The sequence below is a fragment of the Hemitrygon akajei genome, chromosome 14 (genome assembly GCF_048418815.1).
Source record: "Hemitrygon akajei chromosome 14, sHemAka1.3, whole genome shotgun sequence".
Taxonomy (NCBI): domain Eukaryota; kingdom Metazoa; phylum Chordata; class Chondrichthyes; order Myliobatiformes; family Dasyatidae; genus Hemitrygon; species Hemitrygon akajei.
In genome coordinates this window covers 8,607,480-8,630,218 of record NC_133137.1, presented here as the reverse complement: position 1 = coordinate 8,630,218, position 22,739 = coordinate 8,607,480, and the positions used below count along the sequence as shown (strand labels likewise).

General features: G+C 41.6%; 1 protein-coding gene across 1 annotated transcript in view; it reads left to right on the top strand.

Moving 5' to 3' along the window:
• The first annotated feature begins 1,944 nt into the window (after window positions 1–1,944).
• The window catches only part of srrm4 (serine/arginine repetitive matrix 4), a 333,285-nt gene continuing 312,490 nt past the window's right edge, over window positions 1,945–22,739 (top strand). Inside the window, exon 1 of the mRNA XM_073065448.1 lies at window positions 1,945–2,576. Within this exon, the coding sequence (XP_072921549.1) occupies window positions 2,446–2,576 (131 nt within the window). The 5' untranslated portion in view covers window positions 1,945–2,445. The remainder of the gene's footprint in view (window positions 2,577–22,739) is intronic.

The following is a 22,739-nucleotide window of genomic DNA, read 5'->3' as shown; positions in this document are numbered from 1 at the left end:
TTGTTAAGGACATGGTTTTGGGGTGATTGGCATGGGTTTCCTGCATTCAATGATTATTTAAAGAGGACTCTCGATTAGTGTCTTAGTGGAGTCACTATGTTGGAGAGAATGAACCACTCAGGTTCAGTCCTGTGAAAGCACACCATGGAGGTATGGTCTTTGTCCCCCACAGCTGAATATTTCAAGCATTTTATGTTTTAATTTCTGATTTCTGGCATGTACAGTTGAAAAGAACATAAGAAGGTAGGAGTAGGTATACAGGATGCTAGCAGATCCCTCAAAATCTGTCCTATTATTCAGTTTCATCATGGTTGATCTACCTCAGGACTCAGCTCCTTTCTGGTACCAGTTCCCCATAGCCTCTATTTTCCTGATCTTTTAAAATTGAATCAATTCCCTCTTTCAAGTTCAAGTTTATTGTCATCATTGACATTCATATATAGAGTATAAATGTAATGAAAATCAGCTTTCTGTCATGAAGATTAGTAATTAAATTAAACATCTCCATGATTTAGCCGCCATAACCTGTTGGATAGTGGGTGGTGAATCTCTGCTCAGTGCAATCAAATTCCATTAATCTGGCACACTTGGGCAGATTTTCCAAATTCTTAGATTTTGTTCCAATTAATCTTTCAATTCCCTTTTTATTAGAAATTAAAGAACGCTGTTCTGGTGAGCTCAGTAAGTTATAAAGGAGTGCTAAAAACGGGAGCTGTGACTTTCAAGTGAGCAGGGGAGACAGGGCACTGGTGAGTTTAAAAAGAGTGTGGGAGCTGAGAACCTTGTGGCTTAAGCACAAACAAGAGAAATTCTGCAGAAACACACAAAATGCTGGAAGAACTCAGCAGGCCAGGCATCATCTATGGAAAAAGAATACAGTTGACATTTCAGGCCAAATCCTTCATCAGGACTAACCCTAACCCTAATAATGTCCTGATGAAGGGTTTCAGCCTGGAATGTCGAATGCACTATTCCCATAGTTTCTGCCTGGCCTGCTGAGTTCCTCCAGCATCTTGTGTGTGTGTGGCCCATGTGGTTTAAGATGATCTTTAAAACACAAGGCCCCAGGGACTGGGTATTAGAAGGAGCACAGAACATGAGGTTTGTGTTAGTCAGATGGAAGATCATCAGAGTTTCTTAACAAGCCTGAGGGGTAATTCCTCACTTAGAGTGTGTTGGATGAGGTGGATGCAGGTCTGGTAGCAACAATTAAGAGAAGTTTGGATAAGTACATGGATGCAAGAGATATTCTGGGTTATGGTCTAGGTGTGGTTTGATGGGGCTAGGCAGAATAACAATTTGGCACAGGCTTGATGGGCTGAAGGGCTTGTTTCTAAACTATTGGGGGGTTTAGTGTTTGCTGGCTTTGGAAGGTGAATCTTGCTACCTGTTTTGACTGTTTCCTTTGTCACCACAGCGAAGGCACTGAACCACACTATAACCTCTGCCTCTGAGGTTTCCAGCAATGCCTTGAGTAACCAGTGATGCAAACCACACGTTACTGTTGGCACTCATTTACAATATTAGCTACAAGATGATTACAAGTGGAACACAACGCCATCAACGTGTAATATAAACTCCACTGAAATACAAGGGGATTCTTACTGTGCAGATCGCGGGCTTTAGACGGGGAGTAGCGGAAAGTGTGTGTAAGTACAATCAAATCTAAAGAGGCGCCCTTCGGCCAAAGGCTGATTTCTTCCGCCACTCCGCTCGACCTGGGATGCATCGGGCTGCTTGCAAATGCAGCCGGCGGCCTCTGTCTGGCGCACGTAAAGCCGGCTTTTGGGCAACCTGCAGCCCTTTGTTGTGCCGACTAAGCGGCAGGGGGATTTGCTTTTTTTATATAAAACGGGGAGGCAGACAGTGAGTGAGAGAGGGAGGGGTATAGAAGGGGAAGAGACGTTAAACCCAGCTGACCAACCCCGCTCCAACGTCACAACTAAATGAGACAAAACACGGGAACTGCTTAGGTGCTGAATCCACACAGCTGCTGCTTTGTGTTCTCTCCGATCTCGCTACCTTTTCCTGACAGCGGCCGTTACTGCAACTATTAAACGTCAGACTATCTGTGTTCCGTTCTCACTGCGTTTCCCCAAACTCATCTGGTCCCTTTGTTTCATTAGTAACTGTTGTAAATCCGCATCGCATCTAGCTGAACCGTCTCGCAAGAAGAGATAGAGGGAGACAGAGTTGGGACTCTCCAACTGCCTTTGTGCGGAGGAACAGCTAGGTGGACCGTTTCAGTTGCTGGACAGCTCCTGCTCATCCGCGGCAGCCCCGAGACAGGGAGAGAGACAGAGAGAGAGAGAGTGTGTGTGTGTGTGTGTGTCTGTGTCTGTGACTGTGTGCATGCCCGAGTGCGTCTGTGTGTGAGCGAGAGAGCCCACACAACGCTCCGGTCTCTCTCCGCTGCCTGTTCTCCAGAAGACCTGCCTGTTCATCATGGCCAGCGTGCAGCAGGGCGAGAAACAGCTCTTCGAAAAGTTCTGGAAGGGAACATTCAAGGCGGTGGCTACCCCTCGGCCAGAAAGCATAATCGTAGCCAGCATCACCGCCCGGAGGACCCTGAACAAGTAAGCAGGCTTTTCTCTTTATTTTACTAAAGGAAGATGAGAGCATTTATAAGCCGCGAACACTCGGCAGGTTGCTGTAGATTTAATTGGCCATCTGCTGTAGTTAACCCCCACACAGGAGCTGCTCACGAAGTCTCCCCGCTGGAAATGTTTGGGAATAGTCTGGTGAAGATCCCCTCCTTCACTGTACTGGCTGGAGAAAGTCTTAGATTGCAATGACACTCGCGGGGTGGGGGCACAATGGAAAGCTTTATTGAAGTCAGAATAGAAACTATAAACAAGAACAAAGGAAATCCAAAACGGGACAGGAGTACTTCGCTTCAATTCAAGTGATCATATTTTTAGCTGGAAAAAAAAGTTCTTTGACTGATCTTTTTTTTGTTTAATCCAGAGAGAATTAATTAACCTGGAGGTTTATGGATTTAACAAGAGTCCCTTTGAATAGTCACTGTGAGATGGTTCCCAAAGGGTGAGGTCGAGTTTAGCAGATAAATGAAGTCAATAATAGGACATGTGTCAGGAACATATGGCAAATGGTGTTCATAAATAAGATTTCATGGATAGGATTGAGAATTGAAGGTTTTGCTAAATATTTTAAAATATATGCAGAAAGTTACATCTCAGTTTTTATGGTTAATATGTTTTCATTGCAGTTCATTTGTGGGAATACAGATTATTTAGAACTGAGAAACGTTTGATTGTTTAAACTATTGAGGCCAGCCAGCTGAGATATATCAAGTTGTTCTATATATTGTCACATGCTCCAGAGAGAACCATATATAACCATTCATTTCATATCAAAGAACATACACAATGTGAAGCCAAACCACTCCTATGAAAGAAAGAGAGAGGGCCAGGAAACAACATAACCTGGGAAGGGGCAAAATTTGTTACCCCTTGCATTTCAGTTCATTTATTGCATAATTTGTATCTTGCATTATAACACAGACGTGAATACTGGCTGAATTAATTCCCTTCCTCTGCACTTTATTAAGGGGAGTAGGGGAGGTGGTAAAACAATCTTTCATTAAAAGTTGTATTAGCTTTCCCATTATTTGAACTGAGCTCTGTTTCAGTTTGGGAGATGGTACGGCAACAGTTACATGGCAGTAAAGATATTGGTAAAAAAATAGGAAGGGACACTAATCATTAGCTTAAGAGGAAGTGCAGTCATCTTGTACAGTGTACAAATTTAGACCAAATTAAGAAATGCAGTGTTTAGCGGATGGGATTTAGTTGTGATGCAATCCTTAATGCCAGACTTCCAAGACCAATTGAAGCAAAGTCAATAATAAATCATTTCCTGTATGGCTGCACAGAATGAATTACCATCTAATTCTTTTTTTGCATTGTGCAGTGTGTGCTTATAGCTATGCATTGTGTATGTGTGTGTGTGGAGAGAAAATGCCTCTGTATGTATGCAAGTGTGCTTGTGTACATGTATATGTGTGCCTGTGTGTGTGTGCTTGTGGATATGTGTAAGATTGTGTCAGTGCGAGGGTGAGTGTGCGCAAGTGGGCGAGTGTGTGCGTGTATAAGTGTCAGAGTATTTGTGTTGGAAAGTGTTTATATATAATGAGTGTCTGTGAGTGTGTACATCTTCCTGCTCACTGAGAGCAATTGCCATGTCACTGGAAGTTCATTTGAATCTGCAGCAGGCAGTTTGGCAATTAGTGCTGGCTCTCCAACCCCCACTTATACATCCAAGTTAACAGTGACACTGTATTCGGCACTACTACAGCTGTAGGGTCTCTCCTGCTATTGTATCTACAAGCTGTTTCTAACCAGTCTGGGTTCATTAAAAATTCAGCTGATCTTGTGAGAGGAGGCCCAAGCATACAGCAGATGGCTTCCAGGCAGATAATAAGCCTGGCTTTTCTCCTTGCCCTCAACAGATGTTGCAAAACTTTGATTTTAACTGAGGCAGAGCTGCAGAACAGTTTAAAAGGAACTTTCATACAAGTTTTCTTTTGTTGTGTGTATGGGTGCAGCAGAGAGAAGGTGAAATTTTGGGAAAAACTAAAATGAAAGGAACTACCCCTGATTGGGGACATAATGTACTTGTGCATGTGCTATATGTCGGGGAACTGGCAAAATTTAAAATAATGTCTTTTGCTGAAATCCGGATATTTACTACCATCTCGGTGGATGACAAATTGTCAGTAGTGTGCTCTTGGCTGAGGCAGCCACCAACAGGCAGGATAAGTGAAATCCAGAGCACTGCTACACAGTTACAAAGAATTGACAGAACTTAACATTTCCTAGATATACATGGATATCCTGTTTTAAGGACAAACAAAGCAATTGTCATTAAGCAGCAAGAACAGCTGCAGGGTGTCAACTTTAAATATTATCATAAACTCAGATCTGAATTAGAAATAGGAAGATTTTATAGGGATGCGATGCTTAGGGATGCTTTTGATGGCAGTTATAACTTTGAAGGGTTGATGTTCTCTGGCAGAATTATAAAAGAATCCGTCCTTTTGAACACAGACGTTCACACACACTGCACTGAGGGTGACACTGCCACCTGTCCTCAATAAAATATCAGTCTTTCAGAATCAGCTTTATTCTCACTGACCTATGTCACAGATTTAGTTGTTTTGCGGCAGCAGTACAGCATTGCCAATGATGGGGCGGCAAGTGCCCATGATGGGGCTGGCTGTTTATGACCCACAGCAGTTTTATTTTCCAATCCTGTACAGTGGGCCCTCCATATTGGACTAGCAATGTGAGGATGTAGAAACTTGCTAGAGTCTTTGGACACATAGCAAGTCTGCTCAAACTCCTCAGGAAATATAGCCGCTGGTGTGCACTCTTTGTAATTGCATCAAGATATAGGGCCCAGATCTTCAGTGATGTTGACATCCTGAAACCTCTCACCATTTCCGCTGCTGACTCCTCAACGTGGACTGTCGTGCGTTCCCTTGACATCCCCTCCCTGAAGTCCACGATCGATTCCTTGGTCGTACTGATGTTGAGTTCAAGGTTGTTGTGACACCACTCAACCAGCTGATCTATCTCACTCATGTTCACCTCCGCACCATCATCTGAGATTCTGCCGACAACAGCTGTGTCATCAGCAAATTTATAGATGCCATTTGCACTGTGCCTAGTCACAATGGTGGTTGTAGAGATCGTTGAGGTGCACTGGTGTTGGAATCAGCCAAGAGGAGATGTTATTTCCATTCTGCACTGACTGTGCTCTCCACTGCCTTGAGTAGGCAGGGAACCCAGTACAGTGGACATAGATGACCCACTGTTGGTCAACATTAGAAACCGTCTTTGAATCTGTGCCTCTGGTGACCCTGTGCCACATTTCTCCCCATAGAAATGTGGGAAGCTAGCATGCATCTGTGTTAAGTGATATTCATAGCTATTCTGCTGTTTCATGAGGCCCTGTCTTTTACATGTGCTAAGGTAGTGGAGTCAGAGATTTTAACCGCAACTTGTAAGTGCCCAGAGTCTCCCATCAAATGATCTGACTTACATTTTAAGGGGAAAAATATGTTCTAATAATTGTGTGTGGAAAGAGAGAGAGAGAGAGATGTCTCTATGAAAGTGGCAAACCCTACCCCTCTCATGCCAAACTGGTTTAGTGCTATAAGAGTGACACAAGAGACTGCAGATGTGAGAATCTGCAGCTATATACAAGGCGGTGGAGGAGCTCAGAAGCTTAGGCAATCGACTGTCCATTTCCTTTCATAGATACTGCCTGGTTTGTTGAATTTCTCCATGGTTCTTCAGTACCTATTCCTCTAAATAATATAACAATGTTTATTAGGATTCTGCACGTTAACAGCAATCGTGACTGGCAGTGTGGCGTTACGAAAATCAATCTCCAACTTGCATAGCAGCAGAACTTGTCTTTATGTTGCAATGGTTTTCACCCAGAGCTATGGGTTTACAATGTCTTTTTTGTGAGATCACTGTTTTGCTTTGGACGGATGAAGAAAATTGAAGCATAGAGGTAACCCACCATAAAAAGGTAAAATGATTCAAAGTATTCTTGATAAACTTGAAGAAATAAAGCAAGAGCTTGAACAAGTTCTGATTTTCAACTACTATAACAGGTTCTGTAGAGTGTAAGCAGATGTTGAGATGTTTGTGGACATGACCTATGACAGTAACAGGAAAGTCAATGAAGTGGTATCAGGAATAACCCATATAACTATATAAGCCTGCTCCACCATTCAATAACCCTCTATCCCAATTCATGCTCTCCACAATCCTGGTTTCCTTTACACTACAAATTCTGCAGATGTCACTTTTGAATGTACTTGATAACCGAATACTCACAATCATATACAGTGAAGAATTTCAAATATTTACAACCTTGTAAGTGAACATATTTTTCCTTTTCAATTTTTTTTATAGAAAGGAAAAGCTGTTTTTTATCCTAACGTTAGTTCTGATAGGTCCATCCAAGAGAGTCTCTTAGCACCCAATCTTTCAATATTTCCCAGCCTCATGTGTTTCAATGAGATTGGTGATATTGGAGAGGTTGGGCCATGGTTTTGATCATGAAGTAACTTGTATCTTCTCATTCTATACCGGCTATGTAATCCTCTTAATGTGTCGAGGTATTAATAAAGCTAATAGCAACAGCCCACAGACAAAGTAATGATACGGAGGTTCACAGCACAACACTAAATAAGTTTCTTGGCCTGTATCATGTTCAGAATGAGCCCCTTTTCCTTCATAATGCACTGAAGTACATTGGAAACAGACTGAAGGGATATGCAGTACAGTACCCTTGGCAACAGTGAGATCAGATCAAAGGTTCCATTTATTATCCTAATCATAAACCACCCAGGACTTTGTCACTGTTGAGTTGCTTATCATATAATAGACAGCTGACATGTCCATTCAGTAAATGCTTCAACATATTGCCCATCTTTTCTATGGTCTAAGCAGCCTTATATCATCACACAATGCGATAATGACTTTGAAACTTTCTTCCATCCAGTCAGTTAGATCAAACAAATACGTTAAAGATCTAACAGTCCCGAATCAGGGTCCCAACCTTAAGATTTGATAATTTTTCTCTTTTAACCACATTAGAGGTGTTCATTTAAATTTTGCTCCTCAAGTCAGCTGTTCCCCCACCCCAACTAATTTCTCTGCCAATTGTTGTTCAGAGATAATTCTGACCTCCCTGTAAATCCCCTTCAGGCATTTGGCCATTGTCATTTCTGGCAGGGAAGGGCATACAGTTACTTGGTATAATCTTCTGCTTTCTTTCCCCAGCTGAGTTGTGTGCATCTCCTTCAGCTCAAAGAGTAGCAGGGACAGAAAGTTGACAATGAGATTTATATTGTGCCTTCTATATCTTAAGATATCCACAAGTTCTTAAGAACAAATGAAGTGTTTTTAGAGTTTAGTCACTGTGGCAAGAAATGAGGTGGCCATTTTGTACACATTAAGGCAGTGGTAATGTCCTAATCATTCACATTTTAGTAATGTTCATTGGGACACTGGCAGGGACATTCCTGCTTTTCTTTAAGGTAGAGCCGTGAACCTTCAGTTCCATATATTAAGTTCAATAAGACCTTGCGTACAAATTACCTCTGAAAGATGACACTTTGCCCTGTGCATCACTCCTCAATCTGGAGCTGCAGTGGACCATAGTGTTCTCAGGACTAAATCCATACCCCCATTTCAATGAACAATAGGATGAGTTGTGGATATAATAGATAGTGTTGTCTGGATATCCTTCGCCCACCCTCCTAGCAGTAAAATAACTCTACTGTGAGGTCTACTCACTAAAAGACCATTTTACACCTTCCCAGATCTTCATTGCTACATTCCAAATATGTTTATTAGAAAAAGCTGCCACCTCTAAATAAAAATAGAAGGCTGCATTTAAACCAAAATCAATTGGCTGAAACTGTAGTCCAGTGATGAAGATTAAACAGAACACTCAGAGCCTTTCCTTTTCATTTACTATAAATGGGATTGACTGTAACTGACTCATAAATTTACTAGACACAAGGGTCAGCCTTCCTGACAGAAATAACCTGAGTCCATTGATCAAGCCCTGTTATCTTCACCTGGACAATATTCCATGCAACATATCCTGCCGAGTCCGGGACACTTGGATAATGGTCCTCATTGCAATTCCTATCAATACTGGCTTGCAATTGTCTGGCAATGAAGTGAGTGACTTAGAATAAGCTTGTTCCTCTTTATTGATGAGACAGAACTCCAGTTCATCTAATTAAGCTTTCTTTTAACAGCGAAAAGCAATATTCTCCTGTCCTTGGTTTTCAAACCCATGATGTTCTGATTGAAAAGCAAGACTTTGTATGCTGGAACAAAATAAGCAGGAAACGTTAGGTGCGATCCTGAGTGAAACATGCATTACCAATTTAGATACATGTCTGTCAGGATTAAAGGAGGCAGGCAGTCAGTCTGACAGTGTCTGTTCCTAAAGGTACTCTTGCCACATTTCCACATATAGCAAGAACTCTCCTGTTCAATAACACCTTACGGTGTCCTTTCTTTGTTGTGTTGCATGCATTCATTTTGCTTGGAGGAATTATTTAAGTTCTTCTGCTTGCTGAATAATCACTTGTACTCTTCACCTGACCAATTCCTTGACAATGAAGAAAATAAACTGCTGATTTTTGAAAGAAATTGAATTCTACATGACTTTCCAAGAGTGCCTTGCTGATGCCCTCAAAATAGTGAAGGCAATCAAATATGAACTATGGCTATATCAAACCTGTGCAACTAATTACATTTTTACACCTGTTTCAATCTTTTGTTGGAACTTTTAGAGTTGCCTCTTGATAAAAGAATGCTCTTGCATCTGTTTTACCTTTATAAAGAAATGTAAAATATGCAAGCTGTGTTAATATACTATATACTGTTTATATGTGATTGTCAATAATCTATCTGTTACCCATTTCCCTTAGTAATTCAAACATTTGCCAAACACTTTAAAAGGACGGGATAAGCTAAAGACAAAGAAAAGTCCTGGGTGCCCCAAAGTTTCTGGCTCACCCAAGCCGCCACCCAATTGTCAGTCTGAAATCCCTTATTGTTCCTATATAAAATGCTCTTATCAACTTAAACATATAATTCAAAATAAAAAGCTCAATGCATCCATTTTAGAGGTTGCAACTCAAAAGGCCAAGGTGCACAAACACTTGCAAAAAAAAACCCTGTTCACTTTTGCCTGATGTGTTCCCATTTCCTCGTTTACCTACCTAATTTATTCTTCAATATTAACAATCGCTGGTTGTGAACATTACAGTGTCAACACTTTCTCAGTAAAGAACTTTCTTCTTCCCTCAAAGCAATGTCTCTCATAATTAAGCTTATATTGAAGCTGATTTGTTTTAGATCCACCAGTTTCTCAAAACGCTTATATGTTTTCAGTCCTGATCAACTAATTTTAGCCACGTCCAATTGCATTAAGGCATATTCCGTGTTAATCTTCTAAAAGAAGTTTTGATTTTTCCAGCTGCTCTCTATATCTGTATTTTCTCATACAAGTCAGAATCATAAATCTAGATTACTTCCTTCTTAAAGTCTCAATATCCATTGTTGATCCCTATGATACATGCCAGTCAAACTTCTTATTACAGTTTAAGTGGATTCTGTTTTATATTCTGCACCTCTTGCGATGAAGTACAAAACTGCATTAGCTTTACTTTACGGTCCCATCGGTCCATAACATTGCATTCCAAACCCCTTTCCATCCATGCAGAACCTCTTAATTTCACTAACTTGCATATTCACAGTGAATATTGCCGCAGCATTTTTTGAGCATTTTCCCGTTGCAGCTTCCTCAAGTCCAGAGAAATCTATTTTGTCTCCCTCATCTGCAGCTTTAACACCATTCCCCAGGGCCTGTCAGTTATGTACAAATGAACAGATGTGGCCAGAATTGAACTCTGTAGGGTACCAGTACACAGTTGCACAAAAGCCTTTTCTTAACTTCTGTTCTCTGTATTATCAAATATAACCAGCTTTTAAAAAAAATCCAATTTGGGTCCCTGCCTCTAACTGAATGCCCCTTAATTTTCTTTAATAATTCATGCAAGTGCAGCACCCATTATACTTCAGTCTGTTACTTCCTTAGATAATTCTTGTGGTTTGTTAAGCACAGGTATTCTTACTGAAATCCACAGGTACTTCAACTCTCTATCGGCTTCATCTAGATTTGATTCTCAGTTACATATTTTCTCCACAACTGATGTCAGATTAACTCAACGTATTCACAGGTTCCATATGGGTCTCTTAAGATAGCTTCACATTACCCAAGTTCAAAGTGCATTCATTACCAAAGTGTGTATACATCATACGACCTTGAGATTCATCTCCTAATAGGCAGCCATGAAACAAAGAAATCCAAAAAAAAATTAAAATTAGGAGACTGTCAGACACCCAAAGGTGCAGAAAAGAACAAACAAATCTTGCAAACAATAAATGCAAGCAAATAGCATCCTGAACTGAAGTCCACAAACAGAGTCTGTCCATGGACTCTTAGTTCAACGCAGAGTGGAGCAATGAGCTGAACTGGCCCGACCCTCAATACCCGGCAGCTAAATTGTTGCCCAAACGTTGGGTTCAGTTGCTTCGATCAGCTCTCGGGCCTGGACTCCACCTCCTCGATTTGGCTAGGACCTGACATTTCCGATCCGGTCTGGTGTTTAAATCGATCGAACCTCAGGTCTTCTTCGCTCTCGACAATGGGCCGGCTGCCTCGAATTGCCTCCAAGTCCAAAGGGAAGTTGCAGGCTATAGTTTGCAATGATTGTTTACCAGAGAAAGAATGATTAACAATGTATTTAGTTGTTAGCCTCTAGCCAGAAGTTGCTGAGATTCACCATGTCTGCATCCCTATGACATAGGAGACCTCTTGACCCATCGAGCCCATGCAGGCTCTCAGTACAAATCCATAAATCCCATTTCCTCACTTATTCTCTACATGGCCATTTACTACTACCACCTTAACTGATTCTCCTCCTCCCACTTACACTAGAGGCCATTTGCAATACTAATTGAGCAAACCTGCATATCAATGGGAGAAAACAAGGGCTCGCAAAGGAGGCATAAGTAAACAAGAGAAGAACGTGCAAACTTCACACCAGTGGGCTGGGGGTCAGGATCAAAACTGCGTTGCTGGAGGTGTGAAATGGTTGCACTACCCACGGCACCCCCAGGCTGCCCACATTAAAGTGGCACAGTAACACGTAAGCTATCCTCCTGTGCCTGCATTTATACCCTCACTCAAAAGTCCTGAAAGAAGGATGTGAGTTAAGCTCAAATTATGGGTTGTTTTCCATTGGTTACACTAGTTCAATAAGTGTGGGAATAAAATCCGAAACGGCCTCATTACCAGCAGTAATGATTTCTCGAACTTCCGGTAATGCCCCCCAACCCCCACTCCCTTCACCATTTCCCATCCCCTTTTCCCTCTCTCACCTTATCTCCTTGCCCGCCCATTGCCTCCTTCTGGTGCTCCTCCCTCCTTTTCTTTCTTCCATGGCCTTCGGTCTCTTTCACCAATCAACCTCCCAGCTCTTCATTTCATCCCATCTCCCCTTCAGGTTTTACCTATAACCTTGTGTTTCTCTCTCCCCTCCCCCCCCACCTTTAAAATCTACTCCTCAGCTTTTCTTCTCCTGTCCTGCTAAAGGGTTTTGGCCCAAAACGTCGTCTGTTCTCTTTTCCATAGAAGCTGCCTGGCCTGCTGAGTTCCTCCAGCATTTTGTGTGTGTTGCTTGGATTTCCAGCATCTGCAGATTTTCTCTTGTTAGTAAATGCCAACTGTTTATTCCCCTCCATAGATGCTGCCTGACTTACTGGGTTTTTCCAGCATTTCGTGCATTACTCTGGATTTCCAGCATTACTTTGGAATTTCAGATGGTTTGGGTTGAAATTGTCCCCATGGCCATCATGGTCCACTTAAACTGGGTAATGAATTGAAAGCATTTGGTAGGGGATGCATGAAGAGGGACAGATAAAATAAGCAAGTAATCCAGTTGGCATTTGAAACTCAGTACAGATGGGTGTAAATGTGAGGTTTTACATGAGGTAGAAAATGGAGGTCAAAAGAAATGTGTGACTATTAATAGGCCTAGCACTTAACATGCCACATCACTGTGACACAGCAATCAATGGAGCAAACAAAAGGCAGCGTTGAGATAATCACTAGAGCATAAATCAGAAGGTGCTTGACTGAAAATGTATCATTTTGCAGATGAGTTTCTGGTTCCCCCACTGCCATTCTTTCCCAGTCCTGTAGCTACTGTTGTCACTCCTCTGGATGTTCCTTTCTTACCATGGGTTTATTGCATCATGGCTCTCCTTTACCGACTGAGCTGCCTCACCTCTTTACCCAATACAAAATGATTTTGAAATTGTTCTCCCCCTCTAATCAATTAAATCATGTAAATACACTGTGGCCACTTTATTAGGTACACCCGCACACCTGGCTAATGTAAACCTCTAATCAGCCAATTATGTAGCAGCAAATCAATGCATGGAAGCATGTAGATGTGGACAAGAGGTTCAGTTGTTGTTCAGACTGAACTTCAGAAGAAATGTGATCTAAGTGACTTCGACTGGGGTGGTTTGAGTATCTCAGAAACTGCTGATCTCCTGAGATCTTCATGCACAAGTCTCTGGAGTTGGCAGAGAATGATGAGAAAAACAAACAAAAAGAAAACAACATCCAGTCAGCAGCAGTTCTCCGTGTGAAAATGCCTTTCTCAATGAGAGATGTTAGGGGACAATGACCAGATTTGTTCAAGCTGACAGGAAGGTGTCAACAGTGGTGTGCAGTGGAGCATCTCTGAATGTACAAAAAGTCGAACCTTGAAGTAGATGGGTTAGAGCAGCAGGAGACCTTGAACTGGGAACCTTCTGTGCCTCACAAAATGACCATTCAGAGTGTGTGATAGATATAACAGTCTGATGCAAGGTCTGGGTTCAAAACATTGCCAGTCTCTCTATTTCCACAGATGCTGCCTGACACACACAGTTCCTGGAGCAGTTTGTTTTTTCCCCAGTTGACAGTATTTACAATCTTTTCTGCAGTCAAAGTATAGCTCCCTCTCTCGTGGCTCAACACCATGGATTAATTCATTACTTAGAGGAGAATCTGTTTTTATTTCCCACATCAGCCATTTAAATGAGATTGATAATTTGTAGTCAACTATAGTCAGGAAAAGAGTGAAGCACTTCATAAGAGATCCTTGCTGAACATAGACAGAATTCTTTTTTCCATCCAATAGATAAGTTTGAAAGACTTCAAAATGTAAAAGAACAACATGCTAAGGTCTAAACTGAAAAATTTAAGAGTATTTCTCAAACTTCATGTTGTCGAAGTTCAAATACAGAAGAAGAAAATGTTGTTCAAGCTGTTCTAGGAAGCTAAAAGATAAAGGATGAAGTCTGTCTCAAATACTGAATCAATCTGATTATAATTTTATCAAACATTAAAACTAGCCATTTCAGTTTGACTTGGTTACAATTTGTGCAGCCTATTATATAGATTATTTAGACTGAGACTTATTTAAAATATTTAAACTAAATTCCAATATGTCAGTCAACACGAGGAAATCTGCAGATGCTGGAAATTCAAACAACACACAAAATGCTGGTGGAACACAGCAGGCCAGGCAGCATCTATAGGGAGAAGCACTGTTGACGTTTTGGGCCGAGACCTTTCATCAGGACTAACTGAAAGGCAAGATAGTTAAGCGATTTGTAAGTAGGAGGGGGAGGGGAAAATGCAAAATGATAGGAGAAGACCGGAGGGGGTAGGGTGAAGCTGAGAGCCGGAAAGGTGATTGGCAAAAGGGATACAGAGCTGGAGAAGGGAAAGCATCATGGGACGGGAGGCCTAGGAGAAAGAAAGAGGGAGTGGAGCACCAGAGGGAGATGGGGAACAGGCAGAGTGATGGGCAGAAAGAGAAAAAAAAGGAGGGGGGAAAAAACTAAATATATCAGGGATGGGATAAGAAGGGGAGGATGGGCATTAACGGAAGTTAGTGAAGACAATGTTCATGCCATCAGGTTGGAAGCTACCCAGCTGGTATATAAAGTATTGTTCCTCCAACCTGAGCGTGGCTTCATCTCGACAATAGAGGAGGCCATGGATAGACATATCAGAATGGGAATGGGACGTGAAATTAAAATATGTGGCCACTGGGAGATCCTGTCAGAGAAAACAGGATCTCCCAGTGGCCACAAATTTTAATTCCATGTTCAGAGAAAGCAGGACCTCCCAGTGGCCACAAATTTTAATTCCATGTTCAGAGAAAGCAGGACCTCCCAGTGGCCACAAATTTTAATTCCATGTTCAGAGAAAGCAGGACCTCCCAGTAGCCACATATTTTAATTTCACGTCCCATTCCCATTCTGATATGTCTATCCATGGGCTCCTCTACTGTCGAGATGAAGCCACACTCAGGTTGGAGGAACAACACCTGATATTCTGTCTGAGTAGCCTCCAACCTGATGGCATGAACATTGACTTCTCTAACTTCTGTTAATGCCCCTCCTCCCCTCCTTACCCCATCCCTGATATATTTAGTTTTTTTTCTCCCCTCCTTTTTTTTCTCTTTCTGCCCATCACTCTGCCTGTTCTCCATCTCCCTCTGGTGCACCCCTTCCACTTTCTTTCTCCTAGGCCTCCCGTCCCATGATCCTTTCCCTTCTCCAGCTCTGTATCCCTTTTGCCAATCACCTTTCCGGCTCTTAGCTTCACCCTACCCCCTCTGGTCTTCTCCTATCATTTTGCATTTTCCCCTCCCGCTCCTACTTTCAAATCTCTTAACTATCTTTCCTTTTAGTTAGTCCTGACGCAGTGTCTCGGACTGAAATGTCGATAGTGCTTCTCCCTATAGATGCTGCCTGGCCTGCTGCGTTCACCAGCATTTTGTGTGTGTTGTTCCAATATGTCAGTATTTCAATTACAATGGAATTAGAGGGGTCCTGGAAGGGGACACTAGTAGGAAGGGACACTATCAGGAAGGACAACAGAGTAGCAATGGCTGGAGTTTCTGTGAAAAATGAGGGTAGTGCAAGACAGATATATTACAAACAAGAAATTTTTGAATGGAAGAAGAACACAACCGTGGCTGAAAAATGCAGTTAGAGTCACAGTAAAAGCAAAAGAGAGGGCATACATGGAAGCCAAAGCTAGTGGGAAGATAGAGGATTGGGGAGCTTTTAAAAACTTGCAGAAGGAAACTAAGAAGGTCATTAGGAAGGAAAAGGTGAATTATGAAAGGAAGCTGGTGACTAATACCAAAGAAGATACTAAAAGCTTTTTTTAAGTATCTAAGGGGTAAAAGAGAGTCGAGGGTAGATATACGACCAATATCAAAAGATGCTGGAGATATTGTAATGAGAAACGCAGAGATAGCAGATGAACTGAATGTGTATTTTGCATCAGTCTTCACAGTGGAAGACGTCTGCAGTATACTGGACATTCAAGAGTGTCAGGGAAGTGAAGTATGTGAAATGAAAATTACGACTGAGAAGGTGCTCAGAAGCTTAATGGTCTGAGGGTGGATAAGTCTCCTGGACCTGATGGAATGTATTCTCGGGTTCTGAAGGAAGTAGCTGGAGAGATTGCAGAGGCATTAAAAATGATCTTTTAAGAATCAATAGATTTTGGCATTGTACCAGATGACTGGAATATTGCAAATGTTACTCCGCTATTTAAGAAGAGTGGGAGGCAGCAGAAAGGAAACTATAGACCTTATCAGTGGTTGGGAAGTTGTTGGAATTGATTGTTAGGAATGAGATTATGGAATACCTGGAGGCACATAACAAGATGGGGCAAAGCCAGCATGGTTTCCTGAAATGAAGATCCTGCCTAACTAACCTACTGTAATTTTTTGAGGAAATTACACGTATGGTAGACAATGGAGACACAGTAGATGTGGTGTACTTGGATTTTCAGAAGGTCTTTGACAGGGTGCCACACATGAGGCTGCTTAGCAAGATAAGGGTCCATGGAATTACAGGGGAGTTACTAACATGGGTGGAGCATAGGCTGATCGACAGAAAACAGAGAGTGATAATAAAGGGATTCTATTCAGGCTGGCTGCCGGTTACCAGTGGAGTTCCACAGGGGTTGGTGTTGCAACTGCTGCTTTTTACAATGTACGTCAATGATTTGGACTACGGTATTAATGGATTTGTGGCTAATTTTGCCGATGATACAAAGATAGGTGGAGGAGTGGGTAGTGTTGAGGAAACAGAGAGCCTGTAGAGAGACTTGATAGTTTAGGGGAATTGGCAAAGAAGTGGTAAATGAAGGACAATGTTGGAAAGTGTATGGTCATGCATTTTGATGGAAAAATAAATGGGCAGACTATTATTTGGATGGGGAGAGAATTCAAAATGTAGAAATGCAAAGGGACTTGGGAGTCCTTGTGCAGGATACCCCAAAGGTTAACCTCCAGGCTGAGTTGGTGGTGAAGAAGGCGAATGTAATGTTGGCATTTATTTCTAGAGTTATAGAATATAAGAGCAGGGATGTGATGATGAGGCTGTATAAGGCACTCATGAGACCGCACTTGGAATATTGTGTGCAGTTTTGGGCTTCTTATTTTATAAAGGATATACTGACATTGGAGGGGATTCAGAGAAGATTCACGAGAATGATTCCAGGAATGAAAGGGTTATCGTGTGAGGAAAATCTGGCAGCTCCTGGGCTGTATTCCCTGGAGTTCAGAAGAATGAGGGGGGGATCTCATAGAAACATTCTGAATGTTAAAAGGCCTGAACAGATTAGATATGGCAAAAGTACTTCCCATGGTAGGGGAGTCTTGGACAAGAAGGCACGACTTTAGGATTGAAGGAGGTCTATTTAGAACAGAGATGCGGAGAAATTAATTTAGTCAGAGAATGGTAAATCTGTGGAATTTGTTGTGGAGGCCAAGTCATTGGGTGTATTTAAGGCAGAGATAGATAGGTTCTTGATTAGCCAGGACATCAAAGGGAGAAGGCAGAGGAGTGGGGATGACTGGAAGAATTGGATCAGCCCATGATTGAATGGCAGAGCAGACTTGATGGGCTGAATAACCTACTTCTGCTTCTATATCTTATGGTCTTATAGTCCATGACACATAGTGGCTATTGTTGTTGATGTTTGGATTTCTTAATTTACTGTTCTTTGTACCATCCAGGGTGTTTTCATTCCTGGCAATTGCAAAGATATCAATATACAGAAATGTTATGTGTTTCTTTGGTGCTTGATACTTATTCAATTTTTGCCAATACAGGATACAGTATGGATCTGACTTCTTGCTAACCAAGTGACACATAAGAGAAAATCTGCAGATGCTGGAAATCCAAGCTTAGCTGAGTTCCAAGTGGTTACATGAGAGTTTGCCTTCAGCATCCTGATAGTCTGCAATTTGTGCAACTGACTACTTGACATCAGGTAGCAGGTTTAAGACCTTGGGTCTTGTGCTGATGCCACATCTCACACCCAGTGCAAGACTTTGAATCCTGTAGCAGCCTTTTGACAAAATGTGAGCAAGTGCGAGGCAGTAGATGAGCTGTCCATTGTTCAGAGAGTAACATGCATCCAGGTGCATTTGCCAAGCCCAGCAGGGCACACAAAGTTCTTCCTTTTCATCAATTGTTAAAATGCTATACTTGGGAATTTGAAGTCCAGATACCTCCATATTCAAAACTACTAGCTGCTTATCCAATTATTTAAGACATTTTTCCTTGGGTGGCACAGTAGCAGAGTGTTAAGTGGAATGTTTTACTGTGCCAGCACCCGAGTTTAATACCCACCTTCTCTCCATGACCACATGGGTTTCCTCTGGGTGCTACAGTTTCCTCCCGTACCCAAAGGTGTTCAGGTTATTAGTATAATTGGTCACATGGTGATAATTGGGCTTATTAGGCCTGTTACCATATAGCATTGGTGATGGAATAACTCCAGGTAACTATTTATCACAGTTTCTATATTTGAGAATGAGGTGCTGTTACTGCTCAAGGGGGGGGGGGGGGAAGTGCCAAAGAGAGCTCCGAAAATGCAGAATGATTGTGCCACCCGTCGCGGAGAGTCAAATTTCAGGATGCACATGCACGCTTCCTCTTGCACAGAGCCTAGTACGTCCGTCTGTTGCAATGCACAGTGGGGGTGCCACCTCACTGCTCCAGGAACTCTAGTGCCATTCACGTGGAATGTGAGCAAAATCTCTGAAACAGCATGGTTTCCTTCTGGTGGTGGGCCAGAGGGCTACTAAATGACCTCTGGTGTGTATAGTCTGAGGCAAGTTGATGGTAATGTAAGGAGAATAAAATGGTGTAATTGAGTGCTTAATGGTTGGCATGGACTTGTTGGTCGGAAGGTTTGATTTCTGTGCTGTAATCGCTCCATCACTTTTTGTACCTGAAATGCAAAGCAGCCATCAGGCCTAACTCTGCTTTCTGAGTATAAACTCTGAATAAACTCTGCTTTCTGAGTATAATTTTATTCCAGTCCCACACTAGCATCTTGAAAGCAAACGTCTAGTCTGAGAATCCAGTTCTGAGTTCTGAGGGAGTACAACACAATTGTAGATGCTATTTTAAGATGGGACATCCAGGAGGTGATAAAATAAACTGTATATCAATGCAAATTGTTTCCTTGAATGACATTGTGCTTTATATTATTAAGGATGTTATGTTAATTGTGAGATGAAAAATATTGCATGCAAAAACCATAAAATTCTCAGGAGAGTTTTTGGCTGTTGTCCATTTTGTTGGATTACCACCGAAGTGTGAGTATTAAGCAAATAAATTCCCCAAAATTAGAAGATTTATTGTTTTCTCTTCAATTAATTATCCATTACAAAAGGTGCATTTTCACAAACATTTCAATTTTCAATTCTGTTGTTTGTTAGCTCCTTTTCCTATTCAAGTAAGAAGATCAAAGAGGAGTAAGCATTATTTACCAATTTATATATCCAATTGTCAATTATGTAATATAGAAAAGACCATAAGACCTTAAGACATAGGAGCATAATTAGGCCATTCAACCCATTGAGTTTTCTCCACCATTTGATCATGGCTGATTTATTTTCCCTCTCAACCCCATTCTCCCTGTAACCTGCCACCTTTAATAATCAAGAATCTGTCAGCATCCTCTTTAAGTATATCCAATGGCGGCCTCCACTGCTGTGTGTGGCAATGAATTCCCCAGACTCACCAGCCTCTGGCAAAAGAAATTCCTCCATACCTCTGTTCTGAAGGGACATCCTTTTATTCTGAAGTTGTGTCCTCTGGTCCTAGACTCTCCCACAATTTGTATCATCCTCTCCACATCCACTTTATCTAGGCCTTTCAACTTCCAATAGGTTTCAGTGAGATCCCCCTTATTCTTCTAAACTACAATGAGCACAAGTCCAGCGGCATTTAAAGTTCATCATATGCTAACCGTTTCATTCCTGAGGTCATTCTCTTAACCCTCCTCTGGACCTTCTCCAATCCCAGCACATCCTTTCTTAGATATAGAGCCCAGAACGGCTCACAATACTCCATACAGTCTGATCAATGCCATTTAAACCTGTAGCATTACATCTCTGTTTTTATATTCTAGCAATAAGTCCTACTTCAAGAAAAATAGAACATATCCTTGAACAAAGATTCCCAAGCACAGCAAATATATTCTCTTACATAAATCACAGTTTCACAGCCCTTAATGCTGCTGTTCACAGCTCCTGTCATCCAGTTTAAATCCTGACCTCATATTCTGTCCACAGGGAGTGTGCCTATTCTCCCTCTAATTATGGAGGTTTTATCAGATGCTCCGGCTTCCTCTTGCATCCCAAAGGGGAGCGAGTGGATAGGTAAGTGGCCTTTGGTGTTTTAGTGAGTAGTTGAATCTCAGGGAGACCTGGTGAAAAAAAGTTGGGAAAATAAGAGGCTTGTTGTTTGAACGTAAGGGTTGAAGGTATTTTTCCCTGATGGCTCTGTCACCCACCCAACCAACCTATCATCTCAACATTAGTCCTCCACTCTGTCTCTGTCCAGTAACTCATTTGTCTCATGAGACTTTCAAATTAATATTCTTATATTTTTAATAGTAAATTATACCATAAGGTCATGAGCCCGTTCTAAATTACTGGGGACTCCTGTTCCTTACCATAACGTACTAGTTTTTAACATTTGAATCCTATTTAAATTCCTCCCAGAGGAAACAATATTCCCTGATCATTTTGTCAAATGTCTTCATAATGTTGAAAGCTTTAATAGGATCATCTTTGGAAGATGGACTTTACAGTACTTTTGCTGATCTTCCTTTGCCTTTCTCCATCACTGTAAGCTATCCTCTGCACACTCATGCTAATACATTTTTCGGAGACATCACCACAGTAACATTGTTCAAGTGAGTCAGTAAGTTAAATTGCGTGGGTTATTTTGAAGGGCAGACTGCCTTTTACAAATATCTTGAATGCAATTTTTTTTATAATATCAGAGAGAATGAGGAGCAAACACTGTTAGACTTTCATCCTGTATTCCGGTCCTCCCTGAGTTAGCACTAGAAGTCAAGAATAGGCTATAATTACATTTCAAATGCAGGCAAGTTGAGTGCTTTGGGAGATAGGCAATTTTCATAGAGTCCTTGGCTTTATATTGCATAATTTTTGCAAACAGACAGCTGTTGAATAGCTGTTGTTTGTGAAGAAAAATAAGGTCCTACTCAGAGATTTGATGTGCAAGGTGAAACAGGAGAGAGTTATACATTTGCACCGACTTTATAGATTATCGAATGCTGTAATCTCCACCTGCAGGAAAAGTATGAGATATATAAAAATTCATTCTCAAAGCAATGACTCTAATGAATCAAGAACATAAAACCTGCCTCACCATAACCTTCTTTAAAGTTAGTTATTACTCAGTAGTTAAATTACAGATTAATTCTAATGCAGTAAAGTTCACAGTGAAATGCATTTGTATTTCATCCTTCCCGTTGCTGTATCCTTGGATTTTATTTGATCCGGTTAGCATTCAAAAGAACATTCTCCATAAATAGTCAAAAAACGTTAGACTGACTTTGAGATTGAATGGTATTTTTATATCTGTGAGACCCGATATAGATCGGAGACTGCGTTGTTGAGCACTTTTGCTTCGTCCACCTCAAAAACTGAGATTATCTGGTGCCCACCCATTTGAATTCTACTTTCCATTCTCTTTCTGACATGTAAGTTTATGACGATGAGGTTGGAGGAGCAACACCCATATATTCAGTCTGGGTAGCCTCCAACCTGATAGCATGAACATCGATTTCTTGAACTTCCAGTAATTGTCCCCACTCCTCTCCTTCACCCTACCCTGTTCTTGTTTCCCTCTCACACCTTCTTTTCTTATGTGCCCATCACCTCCCTCCGGTGCTCCTCTCTTCCCTTTTGCCCGTTGTCCTCTCCATTCCAATTCCCCCTTCTCCAGCGCTTTATTTCTTTCACCAATCAACTTTCCAGCTCTTTACTTTATACTTCCCACTTTCACTGATCACCAGCCATCTTGTACTCCTTCCTCCCCTCCCTCACCTTCTTATTTTGACTTCTTTACCCCTTCCTTTCCGGTGCTGTTGAAGGATCTCAGCCTGAAACATCACCTGTTTACTATTTTCCATAGATGCTTCCTGCCTTGCTGAGTTCCTCCAGCATTTTGTGTGAGTTACTTGAGATTGAATAGTACAGTTCTGCTGTACACTAGCCATGTGCCCACTTGTTCCAAGGTTGTATCCCCTCAGCTGAGGCACCAGCCAGACCAATACAGTCAGCCCAAACACTCTGACAATGGGAAAGAAATTGGGGTGCTGGGAGTTCAGGATGGGTAGCAACAAACAGGGCACCTCTTCCAAACTCAACCTGATTTTCTTTTCAATTGCCTGATCTCTGTACCAGGTGAATTAATGCCTCAACCTATCACCAGGCTTCCTGATGCTGATCATTCCTCAGAAACATGTACTGGAAAGTGCATTACTTTGGACATTAAGTCAGAATAGGATCGAGGACTAAGGCTTTCTTCCCAGCAAGTGAATAAAAGCCAGATACAGTAAAAATCAGATAATCCAGCACCTTTGGGATTTAGGTGTGGCCAGGTCATCAGATTTTCTGGATTATTTGATCTATCTTTATTCATACCTCAACCCTTTTAATTTATATATCTCATATAATATAT